At 57.7% G+C, this 18,078-nt stretch overlaps 1 protein-coding gene across 1 annotated transcript; it reads left to right on the top strand.

Annotated features, from left to right (window-relative positions):
- Positions 1–11,796: 11,796 nt before the first annotated feature.
- LOC119141996 lies at positions 11,797–17,101 on the top strand. The gene is made up of 10 exons (XM_037374705.1): positions 11,797–11,996; positions 12,438–12,526; positions 12,642–12,759; positions 13,150–13,273; positions 13,677–13,805; positions 14,814–15,237; positions 15,333–15,574; positions 15,725–15,853; positions 16,212–16,719; positions 16,878–17,101. Exons 1-10 carry the CDS (start codon positions 11,920–11,922, stop codon positions 17,099–17,101), a joined length of 2,064 nt encoding a protein of 687 aa, XP_037230602.1. The 5' UTR covers positions 11,797–11,919.
- Positions 17,102–18,078: the final 977 nt, after the last annotated feature.

Raw genomic sequence — 18,078 nt, 5'->3', positions numbered from 1 at the left:
CGATCTCAAAACACAGGTGACGCTCACCAAAACATGCAAAGGCAAATCGCTGCCGGAGCACCACAAGCTCTTCAGAGCATGTGCCATGCCGTCTGAGACGAGGATCAGAAAGCCAGCACAGCAGGACAGGCATCATGCAAGCGCAGCGCTCGTGTCCCCAAGAAGAACTGGGCAAGGCAGCAAGGCCACAGAACACACCAGGGTCCCTGCCAAAGGAAAAACTGGGGTAGAAGACAGACAATGACTGCCCCCAATAAGAGGCTGGTCCCCAGATGGGCCCTGCTTGGCTGAGCAGTTGTAGGCATAGGGGCAGCAGCAGACGCAGCTGGCACCTACAGAGCATTTCAGCTATGCAAGGGAACCCGTGGAAGTTGAGCCAGCAGCTGCTGCCCTGGCCACACCTTCTGAGGAAGAGGGGCACTGCGCGCATCTAACTCGCATAGGAAAAGAGGTGGCAAAGGCCAGGAATCTCCTCTCCTCAGTGAGCAGCCCCAGCATCCCAGGCAGAGAGCCAGGCGGCTTCCCCACAGCCCCGCAGCCTGCGCCGCACCTCTGCAGGACACAGACCAGTGGGACGTGAGTGAGATCCTGCACAAGGCTGTGACTGCGATTCAGGGACCCAACAGGCAGCTGGTAGAACAGCGGGACCCAGCACAAACCATGCATGTGGTGACTGCAGCAACAACACCTGCAGCATCTCAGGACAGTGAGTCTTCCTTGCCTGGAGAGCATCAGAGAGAGCCCAACTCAGCCACTCTAGTGCAAGAGGAATGTGAGGATGGGGAACACGTGGCTTCTGTCATGTCTGGAGAGCATCAAGGAGAGGCCAGCACAGCCTCTCTCGTGCAAGGGGAATGTGAGGATGGGGAACACATGGCTTCTGCCATGTCTGGAGACCATCAAGGAGAGGCCAGCACAGGCATTTTCTCCCCAGCAGCGCAGGAGGAAGATCTGGCCTCACTGCTTTTTCAGATCTCTCTGGATGATGCTGCCATACCCCACCTTGACCCATCAGGGGAAGACAAAAGAGGTTACATGGATTCTACCTTGTCTGCAGAGTCTTGGCACCAGGTGAGCCTGGAGTGCGTGTCCGTCATGGACCATCACAAGGTCCTGTAGGCACGTATAGTGTCCAGGGTGTGTGCGGCAGGGAGATGGCTGGTGCTGTCCGTGTCAGCCCGCTGACATCCCCTCCATCTCCCTGCCTGTGCTCTTCTTCTCCCCATGCAAGTGGCCTCCCAGCACAGAGGTGACGCACAGCCCTCCTCTGGCTGCAGGGACCATAAACCTAACCAACCTGACACACGGCACTGCGTAGTCTACCACTAAAGCATGTCCCTAAGCCCCTGTGTTTCCCCCGGTAGCCAATAACGGATGCTTAGATCTCCTTTGGCTGTTAATGTTTTTATAGGAGCAGCCAGGGCACTCAGCCATAGAGGAGGACAAGCGGGAAGATGACGAGAGTGGCAAAGAGCTGTGCCAAGGGGAAGGCATCGCCATCCACAGCCTTATGGCCCACCCCTCATGCCTGGAGCTGTTCCAGGACCCCCGTGGTGGTTTCCAGGAGGGGCAGCCAGCCCCTGAGCAGAGCGATAACACGTGGCCCTGCTCCAAGCCCAGGAATGAGCCCGAGGATGAGCCAGGTACATCCCCGAGTGTAGCGCTGGCCCGGCAAGGGAAGGCTTAGCCCAGCCGTCCCGGCAATGTGCACCCAGGCCAAAGCAGAAGGACTGCGTGCATGGGGGCTGGCCGTTCCCTGGCCACCACTCCCTGGGGAAAGCTCTCGGTGGCGGGGAGCAGGCAGGATCTTGCCCGGTACCTGCCCAGCCCCCTGCCTACACTTGTCTTCCTTCCACAGGCATGGCTGCCCTCCCGCATGCCCCAGCTCGACGGCGACGGCCCTCCCTCCTCCGCAGGGCGCTCAGGGCTCTGCGCAAGGCTTTCTGCCCTTCTTGCATCAGGCCACAGCAAGAGCAGCAGCGCCGTGCTGGCAAAGGGGTCCCCAGAGATGGCAGCTGGCCCTGATCCTGTGCGGTACCCAGAGGGTGTGGCACAGGGAGGCACGCGAGGCATGGGTGCATGGACGGCGCCCAACACGTTCAGCTGCCATGAGGACATTGTGGTGCCAGACTCTGCTCCACCCTGGGCACATTCTGAGAGCAATAAAAGCTGAGCACGTTCCCCCAGTGGTTGCCTGTGCCTGGTCCATCCTGGGAGAAAGACGTGTGCGGGCAAGGCCCATGCCGGCAGGCAGAGCTGGAGAGCCCCTGTGCTCCTTCTTCTCCATGCCAAGCAGAGCCCACGCCTTGGGCCTCTGCCCGTGCCTCTGGCGCTCCAGCTGCTGACCAGCTGGGGCCTCTGCTGCCCTTGCTCCCAGGGCCGGTTATTTGAGTCAGCCTCTGTCCTCAGGGTGTCCTGGCACTTGCTCGGGAGAGCCCTGGGCTGGTGCTGGCAGCAAGCCGGCACTCTGGCCGGAACTTGCCTCTAGCTGACTTCCAGGTGCCTCTCTGCCATTCAAACCGAGGACTTTGACCATTTCCTTTGCATCGTAAACTTGGTCTGGTTTAACTAATGCTTGCACCGCACCACCGCGCAGCACCTTGGTCTCACGAGGAACCTGCCCATGGCAGGGGGGCGTAGGAGCACCTACATGAGCCACTTGTTTTTAAAGCCCTCCGTTTTTAAGACCTGGTCCTGAGAGTAGCTGTTTTGGTGAGAAAAGCCAGACCTTCGGTGGTTTAGCTGTTGGCCAGATGTTTGGGGGCTCCGTCTGAGTTGGTTCTTGACATTTTGCCATATTAGCAGGGCAGCAGGACCATGCTACGAACGAAATGAGGTGCACAACAAACCTCTCAGAATAAACTGAAATAGGTTTTTACAGACGATTGAAACAGAAATAGGGAAGATTGGATAAAGATGGGGAGGAAGACTGATGAGGATACTTGAACATTGCTGCCTGAGGAAGCAAACCTCATAGTAAACTGTTACGTGTATGTGCATTTATGTCTCTGTCTCAGGCGTCTTTCCACTTGTGCATTTCCCTGACCTTTGGTTGTTCTTAGAAGAGAATCAGTTCTGGAGGAGAGTGCTTCAAACTTCTTTCTGTAACACTGGGACCCAGGAAGTGCCTCGGTGGCACCCCTAGCTGTGACGAGAAAAGGATTTTCCTTCCGTGGAGCCTTTCCTTCACTGTGGCTGTTTGGAACAGGAGGAGGCATGGGAGACCTTCCAGGGTGCCTGCTAGCTGAAATGATTCTAGCGTTCTGTGGGCAATATAGCCACACCTTTCTCTGTCCTCCTTTATGGAGAACATCTGGCATGAACCTTGGGTGGTAATGGGTGTCATTTTGATTCTCTTTTGAAACGTAATTTTTCACAGTTTAAGCTCCAAAACGCTCTAGTGATTACACGCATGCATGCAGTTGGGCATCCTTTTCCTTCCCTGAGAGAAGCCCAGAAAAACCTCAAGCATGTGGTGTAGCTGAGAGTTGCAACGGGTAAGAAACTAGGCAAGGGAGCTCTTTCTGACATCAAGGACCAAGCGGGTTGACAGTTTCCCCCCTTCTGGCTTGGCACTGGAGTTTCAAACCGTGGCACCGCATGCCCGGCGGCACCATTTTCTGTGTTGGCTGCCTGAGGCAATGGAACAGCTGAATTCAGAGGGATCCTGTGCGCAGGGCTATGAGGCCTCCTGCCGGGCCTCGCCCCCCTCTCACAGTGCAGCCAGGAGCTGCTCTCAGGTGAGCGTCCCCTGTGCCTGACGGTCGGCATGAGGAACAGAGTTGGCTGCTTTGGGAAGAGCCCTGCCAGAGCGGCCATGGCCCAGAGGAGGTGACTTTTCGACGGAGGGGACCTGCAGGCTGTGCTGGGCCGTGGCGGGAGGCCCACCCGATGCCACACAAGCTGGGGCTCCCAGCAGCTGAGCCCTGGTGGCACTGGCTGTCCTGTCCTCCTCTCCCTCTGAGGGTGACCTCCAACAGCAGCAGCTGCAGAGATGCTTGGCAGAACCTGAGCGCCTTTCCCACCGCGATGGTAAAGAGCCAGCCCTGCTGGGGCCGGGGGGGCTGTTGGGGACAGGCCGTGGGGCCGGGGGAGAGATTTCAGGGACGGACCGGGGGGTGGGGGGAAGGAGTCTCTAGCAGGCCTGGGGGGGCGGGGGGGGGATGGATTTAGTGACGGACCGAGGGGTCGGGGGAGGCCTGTAGGTAGTGAGAGGGGGGTTCCAGGGAGGGTTTTAGGGGCTGCCGGGGGGCAGGGGAACGATTTTAGGGACAGAGTGGAGGGGGGGGCTGTGGGAAGGAGTGTAGGGCATGACCGGCAGGGGCTGGGGAGAAAGAGTGACGGGAGAAAGTGTGGGGTCGGGGGAAAGGAGTCTAGGAATGGCCGTGAGGGTCTGGGGGGAAGGGCTTTAGGGACAGGACGGGAGTGAGGGGAAGGATGTTAGGGCCAGGCTGGGGGCAAGTGGAATCACTGCAGGGCCCGACGGAGGGGGGTGGTTGGGGTGTTGAGGAAGGTTCTCAGGGTGGGATGGGGGTACAGGGGGAAGGTTGTGGGGGCAAAGGAGGGGGGTGGGGGAAGGATTGTAGAGATGGACTGCTGGGGTTGGGGGCACAGGGGAAATCGTTGGGGGACAGTCCGAGAGGCACGGGGGAGGATTTTAGAAATGAGCTGGGGTGCGGGGTGGGGGGTGGCTTGAGGGAAGAAATTGGGAATGGGATGGGGGCAATGGGGAGGCCCTTAGGCATGACTGGGGTGCTCGATGGAAGGATTTTAGGGACAGCCATGGTATGCAGGGGAAGGTTTTGATGGCACTGTATAGATAGCACTGTATATACCTTTCTGTCCAAGGAATCTGTTCAGGGAAGGTTGCTGGCTCAGCAACGGGACCAGATGTCTAAACTCCCCAGTTTCCAAGCTCTAATATCGTGTTTGGCTCTATGTGAAAGAAATCTAGGCACAAAGTTTAGCTAAGCTACCTCTCTAAAGTTGTTGGAAGTGATGAACAAAGGGATGACTGACCTGGGGAGTCAGCCTTGGGAAGGGCACGGAACAAAGAGCGGATGGGGAAAAGAACTTCATTCTCTCGAGTGATGCCCAAAAAAGCCTCTGAGCGGGGAAGTTCTGGCCACAAGAGGAGACAAGTCGGTAGAGTGTGCGTGTGTGATGCACTATGAGCGTGCAAGTACTCTGCTGTGTGTAATGTGTACCCTCGAGTAACTTGGTGAGCGTGCTCAGAGGTGACACTCCCCCGTGCTCCCAGCGCTGTCATAAAGAATGCCCGCCTTCTGAAACTTCACATCAGGTCTGAGAGGGTTTTTCACCGTGACCGCCTTTACGGGATCATTTTCTGGTGACCCAGGTGAGACTCTGCTGTTGAGCGTCGGTGGAGCTGTGAATCGCAGCAATTCCAGCCGGCACTGAGGGACTCTTGGGGAAGACCTCTGATTCCCGGACCAACGACTCCAAAGCAACGTTCCCCTGGTAAGATGTCAGGCATTCCTGGTGGTCTGGGATACCTGCCCCTAAGCAGAGGCAAAAGCCCTGCTGGGTTGGGTTATTGAGGGCTCTCCTGCAAACAATGTGTCTGGTAAAATTTCTGCCTGGCATACTCAAGTATATTAATGTTGTGTGTGTGTGTGTGTGTGTGTCTAGTAGAGTGCGCTCGGAACATCTGAAAATACTTCTATACATGTATATGATAAAATGTTCAGGATGCTAAAAGAAAGTGGGCCCTGGTCAGTGTACACGGCCGTGGTATTTTACAGCAGTCTCCCCTGGGATGTGTTTTGGGACACTGGGAAGAATCAAGGGGTAGTTCTGAGGGAAATGTAACTAAAAGCACCCTAGTGCAATACTGTACTCAGGGGTGGTCTCTGTAGAAACTGGGCGACGGGGGAAAATGGCAGTTTGCATTATTGTACGACGTTACCGCTGATGTTGTTTTGAAGGCAAGAAAGGAAAAGGGACAGAGTTTGATATGCTGATCTTTTTCCACTGTAAAGACCCGTTCTGAATGGCAAAACCAGCGTGGTATAAATTTACCTCCCTGAGATCCTTTTCTCTTGGCTTTGGAAAAGGATAAGAAGAGGTTGTTGAAAAGGGTCTGCTCTGCTTGTAGTATCAGACAGAGGCGTTTAAAATTGTAATGACTACAAGAAAGAAGGAGGTTTAGAGGCGATGGTTTAGAGTTAATGGTTGGAGCCCAGCAGAGACGGGGAGAGAGTTCTGACGCTGATACTAGTGATAAGAGCAGGGTAAGAGAAAGTGGTGGCAGGCGAGCTGACGAGGCTGGTGGCAGGGAAAGTGGCTGTGAAGAGGGAGAGCGATTTAGTGGGGCAGAAGGTTTTAGCCCAGCCGCAGGGTGGGAGCGGGCCAAACCAGGGGAAGTGATACAGGCTCCCCTGCGCCAGGCTGTGGGAAATGAAGGACCCGTTACGGTGACGGTCCCGTTTTCAAGAACAGAGTTGAAGCATTGCAAAGCAACCGCAGGAAATTACCGAGACGACCCTGAGAAGGCGGCTGGTGTTTTTGAAATAATGATGGTTAAAACACAGGATGATCCAGAGTGTAAGGATATAGCGGCAGTACTGCAGGTTTTATTTGATAGTAGTGAGAAGGAGATGATTTGTCAAGCCGCTAGAATACATGTGGAAGCTGAGGTTAAAACAGGAACTGTGGAGCATCATTTCCCCTCTGTTGGTCCAAACTGGGACCTGCATGTTAACGGACCCAGGCAGCTTTGGACTCGGTATCAGAAAGGGATTCTATTTGGCATTCAAAATGCTGTGGCTAAGGCAATAACCATGTCCGAATGGTACGAGGCTAGGCACGATAGCCAAGAGTCCCCCCCAGATCTGCAGAACAGAATGAAGGAGGTAGCCCGCAACTCTACAAGTGCTGACCCTGAATCTTAAGAGGGATGAGATCAATCGGCCCCTCTATTGGTGGGCCAATCCTGGGATGGTATTAGAAGAAAATTACCGAAGTTACAAGGAAGTGATTGCTCAAGGTAGGGGAAAGCTGTTGGACGTTGCTTGCATTGCAGATCGTCATAGAGAGAGTCGAAAGGGAAGAGTAAATTGTTGCTTGTTGGCGGTATCAGAGTAAAATGGTAGGGTGAGGGCAAGGGCCTGAGGATGGGGCAGAGCCCCGAGGGGGGACTGCGGCCCAGCCCTCGGTTGGGTGATAATCAGTGTGCACAGTGCAAAAGGGATGGGCGTTCAGAAGAAGACCGTCTGCTTAAGGATTGGAGCCCCTCTGCCCCCTTGCTCCCAGTAAGCGAGGAATGAGGGGGAGCGGAGGAGTCTCTCCCCAGAGCAGCCTCTGGTTAAAGTGGAGCTGGGAAGTGAAGAAGTTGAGCTTTGGGTAGATCCTGGGGCTACTTCCTCTGTTCAGAAGACTTTAGAGGGGAACTAAGCAGTAAGGATATAAGCATTGCTGGTATGGCAGGGACCCATGAAACCTGGCCATTTTTGAAACTCTTAGCAATGAAGCTGGGAAAACAGTGGGTTCCTCATCAGTTTTTATATTAGCCAAATCTTCCAAAAGCATTGTTTGGGGAGAGATCTACTCCAAAAAATTGGAAGCAGAAATCTGATTTTAAAACGAGGAAATAGAAATCTTAATTCCAGAAACTGTTTGTGTCGAGAGGCAGCAGCTTTGTTATTACAGGCTATGCTGCCTTGAAAGGAGAAAGATACGCCCGGAGGTCAGAGATGCTGTGATTCCTATTGTACGAGCCGGAGAGGTTCCTCGAAAATCCCACAGGTCAAAACCTGTAAGGACTGACTTAAAGCCTGGATCATCCCCGCTGAGAATGAAACAGTGTCGCCTGAAGCTGGAAGCTAGGAGTGGGTCGGTAGCGATAATTCAGAAATTCTTGAAGTACAGCCTGCTGGTGGGGTGTGTATCGAAATCCAACACCCCTGTGTTGCCAGTGAAAAAGGCCAAGGGTCAAGATTGCCGATCGGTGCAGGATTTAAGAGCAACAAATCACATACCTCAAGGTATTTATCCTGCAGTAGCACATCCATACAGATATGAAACCACCCTTACAGGGGAACAGGGATGGTGTACAGGTTTTGATGTGAAGGATGCCTTTTTCTGTGTTCCCCGGGGCACTGACAGTCAGAAGCCTTTTGCTTTTGAATGCGCAAACCCAGAAACAGGAAGGAAAATGCAATACACTTAGGCGGTTGTACCACAAAGCTTTCAAAATATCCCGACAATCTTTGGGAATCAGTTGGCAAAGCAGTTTGACATTTGGAGAACAGAAAATGATCAGGGAAGAGTTCTGCGATCATAGGATGATATTCTGGTTGCGGCAGGGACTTGGGAGCTGTGTCTTTCCCTGACGATAAGCCTTCTAAATGTCTTGGGAATTAGTGGATATGGAATTATCGAGGAGTCACTTCCACGTTTGGGGTTTGAAGTGCTGGAAGGCCAGAGACAGTTGGGATCCCAACAGAAGGAGGCTATTCGCTGCCTCGCGGAGCCTCAGACTCTCAAGGAACTATGAGGATTTCTCGGGGTGGTCGGATGGTGTCAGCTTTGGGGAGGCAATTGTGTTTTATTTGTGAAAGCTCAGTACGAGCTACTGAAAACCTCCTGCCATGGGTCTATCGGCGGGACAGAGGAGGGTAAAGCCACTTTCAAGCATCTGAAAAAAAGTGAGCTCTGGTGGAGGCCCCCACGTGGGGATTACCTGATGTGACAAAGACCTGTGCACTTCTTAAGCGTGAGGGAAAAGGTATTGCCTTTGGAGTTCTGGCACATTGTTTAGGGCCTCAGGGGCGGGCTGTAGCTTACTCCTGCAAAGAGCTGGATGAGGTGAGCTCAGGATGGCCTGGATGCCTTAAAGCAGGAGCAGCACCTGTGCTACTGATGCAGGAGGCCCCTAAGTTCCCCATGGGGCAGAAGGTGACCGTCCATGTACCACCCGTGGTCGTCACGGCACTAGAAGAAAAAGGAGGACATTGGTTGGCCCCTAGCATAATGTTAAACTATCAAGTGTCATGTGGGGAGGGGGTCCTCCCATTTTGGGGTGGGGGGTCTGTTTCTGGGGCTCCGTTTCCTTGACAGTGCAGATCTGAGGGCTGCCCTGCTGCTAAGGACTTCCATCGAGGGGGAGCTTCTGCGTGATAACTGAGAATGACCTGCTGGAGGGTCCCCTTGGGGGGATCCTGATGTCCCAGGAGTGCTCTGTGGAGGGTCCTTCTGCTTCCAAAATGTCCCCAATGTCACTAGGGTGTCCCTGGGGGGGTCCTAATGTCCCCGGGAGTGTCCCTGGTGTCCCAGGGATGTCTCCAGAGATGTCCTAGTGTTCTCAGGTGGCCCTATAGGCATTCGGGTGTCCCAGTGTGTCCTGTGGGGGTCCTGGTGTCCCAGGGGGAGTTCCTAATGCCCCTGCAGTTTCCCTGGATGCAGGTCGTGTGTTTCCAGGGGGGTCCTGAATGTCGCTGGGGTGGTCCTGGTATCCCCAGGCCATTCTAGATGTCCCAGTGGTGTGTCAGTGGGTCCTTGTGTATCACAATGTGTCCCTGGTGGGGGTCATTAATGTCACAGCAGTGTCCCTGGAGGCATCCTGATGTCCCCAGTCCATTCTAGATGTCCCAGTGGTGTCTGTCAGGGGGTGCATGTGACCTAATATGTCCTTCTGGGAGTCCTTAACGCTCTAGTGGTTAAGGTTCTAGGGATGTCCCTGATGTCCTAATGGTGTCTTGGGCGGGGTGGTGGTGGTGGTGTCCTGGTGTCCCAGTGTGTCCCTGGGGCGTTGTGGGGTGTCCCTGGGGGTGGTCCTGGTGTCCCCAGGGAGGTGAGTGGGTAGGCTGTTATGTCCCGGGGCGGGGTTCCTGGGGAATTCCTAATGTCACGGGGGTGTCCCTGGAGGGGTCCTGATGTCCTAAAAGCTATTCTAATGATGTCCCAGTGGTGTCTCCCAGGATGTCCTTGTGTTGCAAGGTGTCCCTGTGGGGGTCCTTAATGTCCTTGTGGTGTCACTGGGGCAGTCGTGGTGTCCCTGATGTCCCAGGGATGTCCCCAGGTTTGTCCTTGTGTTCCCAGTATGTCCCTTGTGCGTTTCTGGTCCTGTGGGGGTCCTGGTGTCCTGGGAGGAGTCCTTAATGCCCCTACATTGTCCCTGGGGTAGGGCTGTGTTAAAGGGGGGTCCTTAATGTCCCAGTGCTGTCCCTGGAGGGGTCCTGGTGTCCCCGGGGAAGGTGAGGGGGTGGTCCCTGATGTCCCAGGGGGCATCCCTGGGAAATTCCTAATGTCACAGTGGTGTCCCTGGAGGGGTCCAGATATTACCAGGCCATTCTATATATCGCCGTGGTGTCTCCCCGTGTGTTCTTGTGTCCCAGTGTGTCCCGGTGGGTGTCTTTAATGTCCCAGTGACATCCCTTTGGGAGTCCTGGTGTCCCCCCGGAAGTCCCTAACATCATAATATTGTCCCTGCCTGTGTGCTGGTGTCCCCAGTGTGTCACTGCAGAGTTCCTGTTTCCCTGGGGATGTCCTCGGTGACCACAGCCTCTCCTGCCTGATCTCTGCCTGCCCTCACCCTCGCTGCACTCTGCGACCGAGACCTGCAGCCGCTGAAAAGCTCACCCTCACCCAGCCCGATGGCCAAGGCCGAGGAAGGTGAAGCGCTGCTGCTCCTCCCGCGGAGGATTCACAGCGGGCCTCTCTCAGGGAGTCCCTCAGCAGCTCTCCTGCTCTTGCTTCGTGGTCAACCAGGGGCGAAAGCGTGCCCAGATCTAGTCTGAGAAAGCATTTGGCACGTGATAGAGTTTCGCTCTTCCCTGTGGTCAGCCTTTGTGCCGTTTTCCTGGGCAGGGGGTCCTGGTCACAGGACTCGGGACCTTTGCTACGGTCCAAGAGCGATTCCAAGGTGAGGAAGAGGTGTACGCGGTTTGAAGACCTGTCTCCCAGCTGGACATTGGTGAGTTATCTCTGCGGGAGCTCGCGTTCCTCACAGAGGTTATTCCTGGTGAGAAGGCAACGGCCGCCCTCCACTTTCCCGCGCCCTGTTTGGGACTGGGGTGCATGCTCTCTGCCCTTCAGAAAGGGCGCAGAGAAATGAGGACTTCAGAATTTCTCTGGAGAGAATTCCCTCCAAAGTTAGGCGGACAGCTTGAGCTCCTCCCAAACTAACCACTCCCCAAGAGCCGTTTCCGTAAACGACCTTTTCTCTGGCATTTTGTTTCTAATTTTACATAGAAATTCAGCCCGCTCTGCCAGTGACGATGTTCCTCCTGCTTGCAGAGGATGTCAAGAACGAGCCGCTGAACCACAGGTGGCTGTCACGAGCCACTTCCTTCCCATGGCACGTGGTGCAGAGCTGTGTGCAAGAGACCATACTCTTGCACTCTTTCCAACTGAGGAACAGGCAGCGCCTCGCCTTCACCTTCAAGGACATTGGCGTTCTGTCCTTCACCGACAACGTCCTGTGCATGCGATTCTATTGCGACTGCGTCACAGGGCTGGAGAGCAAGGCCAGCTGGATTGCGCTGCTCAGCACTGCGAGTTGCTCAGGCTTTGAGGGTGATGCAGTGACTTTGGGAAGCCTCTTGAAGGGTGAGCAACCCGATGGTCGTTGGGCAGCCTGCACGTGGCAGGCCAGTCCGACACCTTTCCACGTGCTCGCCCACGCTGAGTTCTCCATTGGAAAAGAAGTTTTATTCTGAGCTTCTGAGTTCTTGCCCTACAGAAAGACTGGCAGCGTTACTGCGCAGTCTCAGTGTTTGCTGTGCAGCTTCTGCAGAGCAGAGCAAGGGCTCATGTTCACGGCGGAAGATTTGGAGGAGGGGTTTGGAAAAGTGGCTTCCTTTTGGAGCAGGAGACAGGTCTGCTTCCTTTGGGAGCCAAGAGCAAAGTGCCTTGGAAACCTTCTAGCAGCTCTGTGTCACTTTACAGAGGCTGAGGATGCCCGGTGCAGCTGTCTCCAGTGGAGCGACCAGCACTCGGGGGATGCAGGCTGCTCCTGCCCACGCCTTCCCCAGGTGAGTGCGTTTCCTCTGCAGCCCTCGACTGACCGAGCGGGCGGATTCCCAGCTCCTGATCAGGAGTGCGCCTTGCCGGGGCTTGGCGTTGCACGTTGAGTCTGGGAGGGGGCCTGACCTGAAGGGGCTGGTTTCTGGTTAACTTACGATGAGTTGGGGTTACACGTGTGTTCTCCTGGAGTGGCCGGGCAGCGTCACTGCGTTTCTCATGCCCAGCCTGCCCGTCACTCCCGTCAGAGAGAGCCAGCTGCACACAGGGAGGGCTTTAAGCTACGCCGTCTGGTGTTGGGGGGAGATTGCTAATTAAACCCATTCATGGCTGCATGGCCACGAGGAAAAGGGGTGCCATGCCTCACACGAGAGTCGTGAGGATTAGTGCTGGGAAGCTGCAGAGGGTAGGGGTCACCCTTCTTCAAGCCTGTGTCATCATTTACTGCCCAGGTTTCGCTTTACGGTGGTCAGCAGAGCAGTGGCCAAGGCTTTGTCCGCCTGGGCCAAGAAGGCTGCAGCAAAGTCCAGGCTCAGACAAGGTGTGGGAACAGGTCTCCGCTGCCCAGCTGAGGCCCTGCCCCGCGCTGGGTGACCACAGCTCCGTCAAAAGGCACTCCCCAGGGGGCTGCTCTGCTGAGTTTCCTCCTTTGCCAGGTGCAGAGGCGCATCCTGGCAAGCTGCTGCAGAGACGGAGGAAGCTTTCCCTTGCTGCACTGCCAAGTCAGGGGCCAGGCACAAGACAGAAAGACTTGGGCAAGAAGACTTCTGAGAGGTGAGACCCTGGTGGGAAGGGATGAAAGGGATCCTGCACCCGTGGAGGAGAGACATCCCCTCCGGACACTCCGGCTGCAGGGACGCGGCAAGGTCCCTGACACATGCCGCATGGCTCTTATGTGCTTGTTTCCCCTGTTGTGGGCCCCTCCCTGGGGAAGGTGGCGGATGCTGAGTGCACCCCACGTCCCTGTGGTTCCCTCACGCAAGAGCTGAGGTGCAGTCCTCCCCCGTCCATCTGAGGGGGCTCAGGAAAGGCTCCCCGCTGCCAGCAGAAATGGCCCCACCTCGCGTGCTGCTTCTGCCAGCCTGGGGAGCTTTGGTACCAGGCGAAAGTGGGAGAGCAAACTGCCCCGTGCTCATGCCGACTGCTCCTGGTGCCTCTTTGCAGTGCGCTCCCCCCACGTCCAGGCAGCTCCCCCAGGATGAAGGAGGCAGGCAGGCAGGAGCCGGCTTCTCCAGCCAAACCCACCTCTACACTCCCATCCTCAGACGACTGCCAGAAAGCGCTGCAGGTGCGTGCCTTGCTGTAGCTACCGTGCTGCTGGGGACTCGGCAGAAGCCTCTTTGTGCAGAGAGCCAGCCTGAAAGGACCCCTGGACGTGCGCTCCTTGTCGGCTGTCTGTCACCTCCTTCAGATCTTCCTTGCCCCCTGCATTGTCACAAAACACTTTCTCCTGGCCCAGGGGCTATGGGAGATGCCCAAGTCCTTTCTCGGCTGTTCACAGTGGAGGGCTTTGGTCGCAGCTGTGTTTGCCAGGAGCCTAGAATGACCCCAGAGCCCCCGATGTGTTAGGGGCAAAGCCCTGCCAACCGACCAGCTGAGGCAAGGGGCGGCAACACGGGTCAGACCCGAAGGACACCCGTTCCAGGCGCTGAGACTAATCCTGCCTTCTGCTGCCTTGCCATCCCCTCCAGGAGGTCTGGCAGCTGCCTGCAGAGTGGGAGCAAGTGAGGCCCAAGTGGCAAGAGCAGCTCGAGCAAGCAAAGGCAGAGTGGGCGGCGTGGGGAGCCTGGTCTGCGGGGAAGGACCGACAGCAACCCCAGGTACGGGCAGCGATTGACACCGCTGAGAGCAGCAGCGACCCTCTCCTTCGGGGCACCCAGGGCGGCAGGTCTCCAGAGCGGGGGAGCAGGACAGACACCCAGCTGCAGGGCAGGGTTTTGCCTGCTCATGCACATGAGGGAGAGAGTGGCAGCAGGATGCAAGCGACAAAATCGGCCGTGATAAGAGGCACGCAGTGCTGGGTCTCCCGGCTGCCAGGTCCTGCTGCAGGCTGCTTTCAAGAGGTCCTCTGGGAAACAGCACCTGTGGTTGCCGTCTGCTTTGCTGAGAGCGTCTGCTCCTTGGCAGGCACTCGGCACTGGAGGCACTTGGACTCCCCACCCTCCAGCCCAGCCCAGGAGAAAGGCAGCCAAGGAGAGGTGGAGAAAGGCTCCAACCCCTCTCCCAGCCGAGCAGAAGACAGCAGCAACCTCTAGGCCTGGGGGAAACCTGCATTAGGGAGGAAATAGGCATTTCCTCCTCCCCTTAAGCTTTGAGTGTTGTTCTGTAGAAGGAAGAGAGTTGCCTTATTGCCCCAGGATGGGGTAGGGGAGCCCGGAGGCAGCGGTGCCTGAGCCTGGGACAGGGTTCTCCAGCCTGGAGGCCAAAGCTGTTGGTGGGACTCTTCCCTCCAGCCTCCCGCCTGGTCCCTGCAGGGGGCAGGGGACCCGTGCTGGGGCAGCAAACACTGCTGTAAAGCCTAAAGGTGTCCCCAGGGGCTGCTCCCAGCTCTGCCTGGGAGCTGCTGCTGTCAGATTCACCCACTAGCAAGCAATTCCTGGTCCAGGAGTGACAACTGCAGGGAGGAGAACAAGTCTGGGTGCCTAATATCAAGGTCTCCAACATCAGCTGAGCAGCGTTTATTTTAATGGGTTTTTTTGTTCTCCCCAGCAGTTTCCATTGTGCCCCAAAGCCATTTTCTGTCAGAAAAGGTGCAGGCACGTGCACGAGACACGGGTGTTTCTCTGTGTTGTAACTGGGAGCAAAGGCAGCTTTTCTTTTCATTCCAGCTGGAAGGGGAGCACAGAGCGTCAGCCCCAGGGAGGCAGCCCTGCTCCCTCGTCCTGGCTGTGGGTGTGAGCCCGTGCACGCTCCACCTCTGGAGGAAAGGCACTGAAGAAGAGCAGCCTGGGAGGGACCTCCCAGAGCCGGCTGGGGAGAGGGCTGGTCACCCCGCGGCCCATGGCGACTGCCGGGAGCAGCTCGGCGTGGCCAGTGGCCTCTGGGCACGGGCCTGCGGGCCTCCCCTGCGTTGCTGTAGGCGGGCACCGGAGCGTCCCCAGGCCTGGGCGCCCTGTGTGGGAGCCATGCCTGGGGACAAGGCCCCGGGCGGTGGCAGCCAGAGCTGCTGCACGCACACAGGACTGAGCTCTGCAGAGGCTGCTGGCACCGGGGGGATGTGGGAGGTGCGGGCTCGGGCCTGCTGGGGCCTCTGTGAGGGGCAAGCAGGGGCTGCCCCACGCCGGGCACAGCCGGGCACAGCCAGTCCCCGCCAGGCTCCACAGCATCGCCAGGGCTTTGTGATGCAGGCGGCGCAGCGTGCCCAGAGGTCATTGTGATGCGGGTCCCCACGGTGACCCCGCGGGTATTTAAGGAGCCAGAGCCCTGGGGTGCCCACTCCCAGGAGAGCCACTCCCTCAGGAGGCAGCATCTCCCCTGGGTGACCATGGCCGGTCGTCGGCAGGCGCCGCCGAAGATGCCCACGCATGAGGAGGCAAACGCCCCCCCCCAGCCCAACAGCAGGCTGCCGGGCCTGCAGAACCGGCGCCAGGTGAGGGACGGGGCAGGAGGGGGAGGCCGGTGGTGGGACGGGGCCACGCGGAGCTGCCTTAGTGCCAGGGCCGGGCTTGCCGCCACTGTGGGGGCCGCTGTGCCAAGGCAGCCGCCTCCAGTCCTTGACTTCTCCTCCTCCTGCCCGCAGATGGGCCACAGGCGGCCGCTGGCAGCGCCGCAGGACAGCCAGGGACAGGCTTCGTCCCCCCATGGGAACAGGCTGCCACCGCTCCCCTGCCCACAGAGCTCGCAGGCCGCTGGGAGCCGACGCGCACAGGTAGGGAGCCCGAGGGAGCCCGGGACAAACGTCTTCCCGAGTCCAGGCGCTGCCGACAGGCAGGCGGGAGCTGCAGGAGGGGACGGGAGGGCCCGGTCACATAGCAAGCTGAGCCCCCTAAGCCGTGCCTGCAGGCTGCCCGGGCATGCTGGGGATGCTCCCAGGAGTCACTGTGGGCCATGGCCGGAGCAGTGCGCTCCCCAGCCAGCTCTGGGAGCCGAGCGGCAACTCCCTGTGGGGCCGCGTGCTGCCCTGGGGGCTGGCAGGGGAGCCGGCACAGGGGCTTTTCCAGCTGGGACACGGGGGCACGGGCGAAGGGCCACAGTCACGCAGCCTCTCTCCTCGCCTTCTCTTGCAGACGGACAGCCCGGCGTGCAGGGTGGCAATGCCCTCCATCAGGGTGAGGCGGGAGGAGACAGCCCGTCTGCCAGCAAGGCAGGCAGCAGCACCACAGAAGGTGCACGCAGCTCGGGCACCAGGAGCTGCCAGCACTTGCTGCAAGCTCCCGCCTCTGCCAGCAGCAGCCTCTGCAGCTTCTGCCCAGGGCAGGGGAAAGGCCAGCAGCACTGCAACCAGCAGACACCGACAGCTTGTCCCATCTACTCGGGGCATCCCTGGTGAGCAGGGGAAAGCCACCAGGGTGCAGAGCAGGAGGCATGCCCCACACAGCCCTGCAGCCAATGCCACAGCTGGGAAGGAGACAAAGAGGTACCTTTTGAGTACGGACCCGGACAAGGTTTTCACTGGGAGCCACCGACCCAGCCAGCAGACAGCGGCACAGTGGCACCGGGAACACAGGCTGGGTGCGGCGAAGACGGCAAGATCAGAGGAGGTCTGGGTGGCCCACAGTGGCAAGGCCCCTGCAGGTCAGCACGTGCCTGATCCTCATGCACGTAAAAGCACTGGTGCTGCTGGCAGGGTTTCTGTGCCAGCTTCCCTGGGCAGGAGGGATGTGGCTTCAGGGCAGCAGGGACAAGTGGAAGAGCGCGATCTCAAAACACAGGTGACGCTCACCAAAAACAAGTGCAAAGGCAAATCGCTGCCGGAGCACCACAAGGCTCTTCAGGAGCATGTGGCCATGCCGTCAGTGAAGACGGAGGATCAGAAAGCCCAGCACAGCAGGACAGGCAGTCATGCAAGCGCAGCGGCTCGTGTCCCCAAGAAGAACTGGGCAAGGGCAGCAAGGCCACAGAACAACCCAGGGTCCCTGCCAAAGGAAAAAGACTGGGGAGAAGACAGAGACAATGAGCTGCCCCAAGAAGAGGCTGGTCCCCAGGATGGGCCCTGCTGGCTGAGCAGTGTAGGCAGAGGGGCAGCAGCAGACGCAGCTGGCAACCTACAGAGCATTTCAGCTATGCAAGGGGAACCCGTGGAAGTTGAGCCAGCAGCTGCTGCCCTGGCCACACCTTCTGAGGAAGAGGGGCACTGCGCGCATCTAACTCGCATAGGAAAAGAGGTGGCAAAGGCACAGGAATCTCCTCTCCTCAGTGAGCAGCCCACAGCAGCCCAGGCAGAGAGCCAGGCGGCTGCCCCACACAGCCCCGCAGCCTACAACATGGCTCTGCAGGACACAGACCAGTGTAAAATGAGTGGGGTCCTGAACGAGGCTGTGGCAGCGATCCAGGGACTCGGTCAGCAACTGGCAGAACACTGGGACCCAGCACAAAACGTGCATGTGGTGATGGCACCAAGACCACCTTCAGCAACTCAGGACAGCGAGTCTTCCTTGCCTGGAAAGCCTCCAGGAGAGCCCAGCACAGCCTCTCTCGTGCAAGGGGAATGTGAGGATGGGGAACACATGGCTTCTGCCATGTCTGGAGAGCATCAAGGAGAGGCCAGCACAGCCTCTCTCGTGCAAGAGGAATGTGAGGATGGGGAACACATGGCTTCTGCCATGTCTGGAGAGCATCAAGGAGAGGCCAGCACAGCCATTTTCTCCCCGGCAGCGCACGAGGAAGATCTGGCTTCATTGCTGTTTCTGATCTCTCTGGATGATGCTGCCATACCCCACCTTGACCGAGCAGGGGAAGATACAAGAGGTTACATGGATTCTACCTTGTCTGCAGAGTCTTGGCACCAGGTGAGCCTGGAGTGCGTGTCCGGCACGGACCATCACAAGGTCCTGTAGGCACGTATAGTGTCCAGGGTGTGTGCGGCAGGGAGATGGCTGGTGCTGTCCGTGTCAGCCCCCTGACATCCCCTCCATCCCCTGCCTGTGCTCTTGC

The sequence above is a fragment of the Falco rusticolus genome, unplaced genomic scaffold (genome assembly GCF_015220075.1).
Source record: "Falco rusticolus isolate bFalRus1 unplaced genomic scaffold, bFalRus1.pri scaffold_136_arrow_ctg1, whole genome shotgun sequence".
In the NCBI taxonomy this organism is placed as follows: Eukaryota; Metazoa; Chordata; class Aves; order Falconiformes; family Falconidae; genus Falco; species Falco rusticolus.
This window is presented reverse-complemented; position numbering and strand designations above follow the sequence as displayed.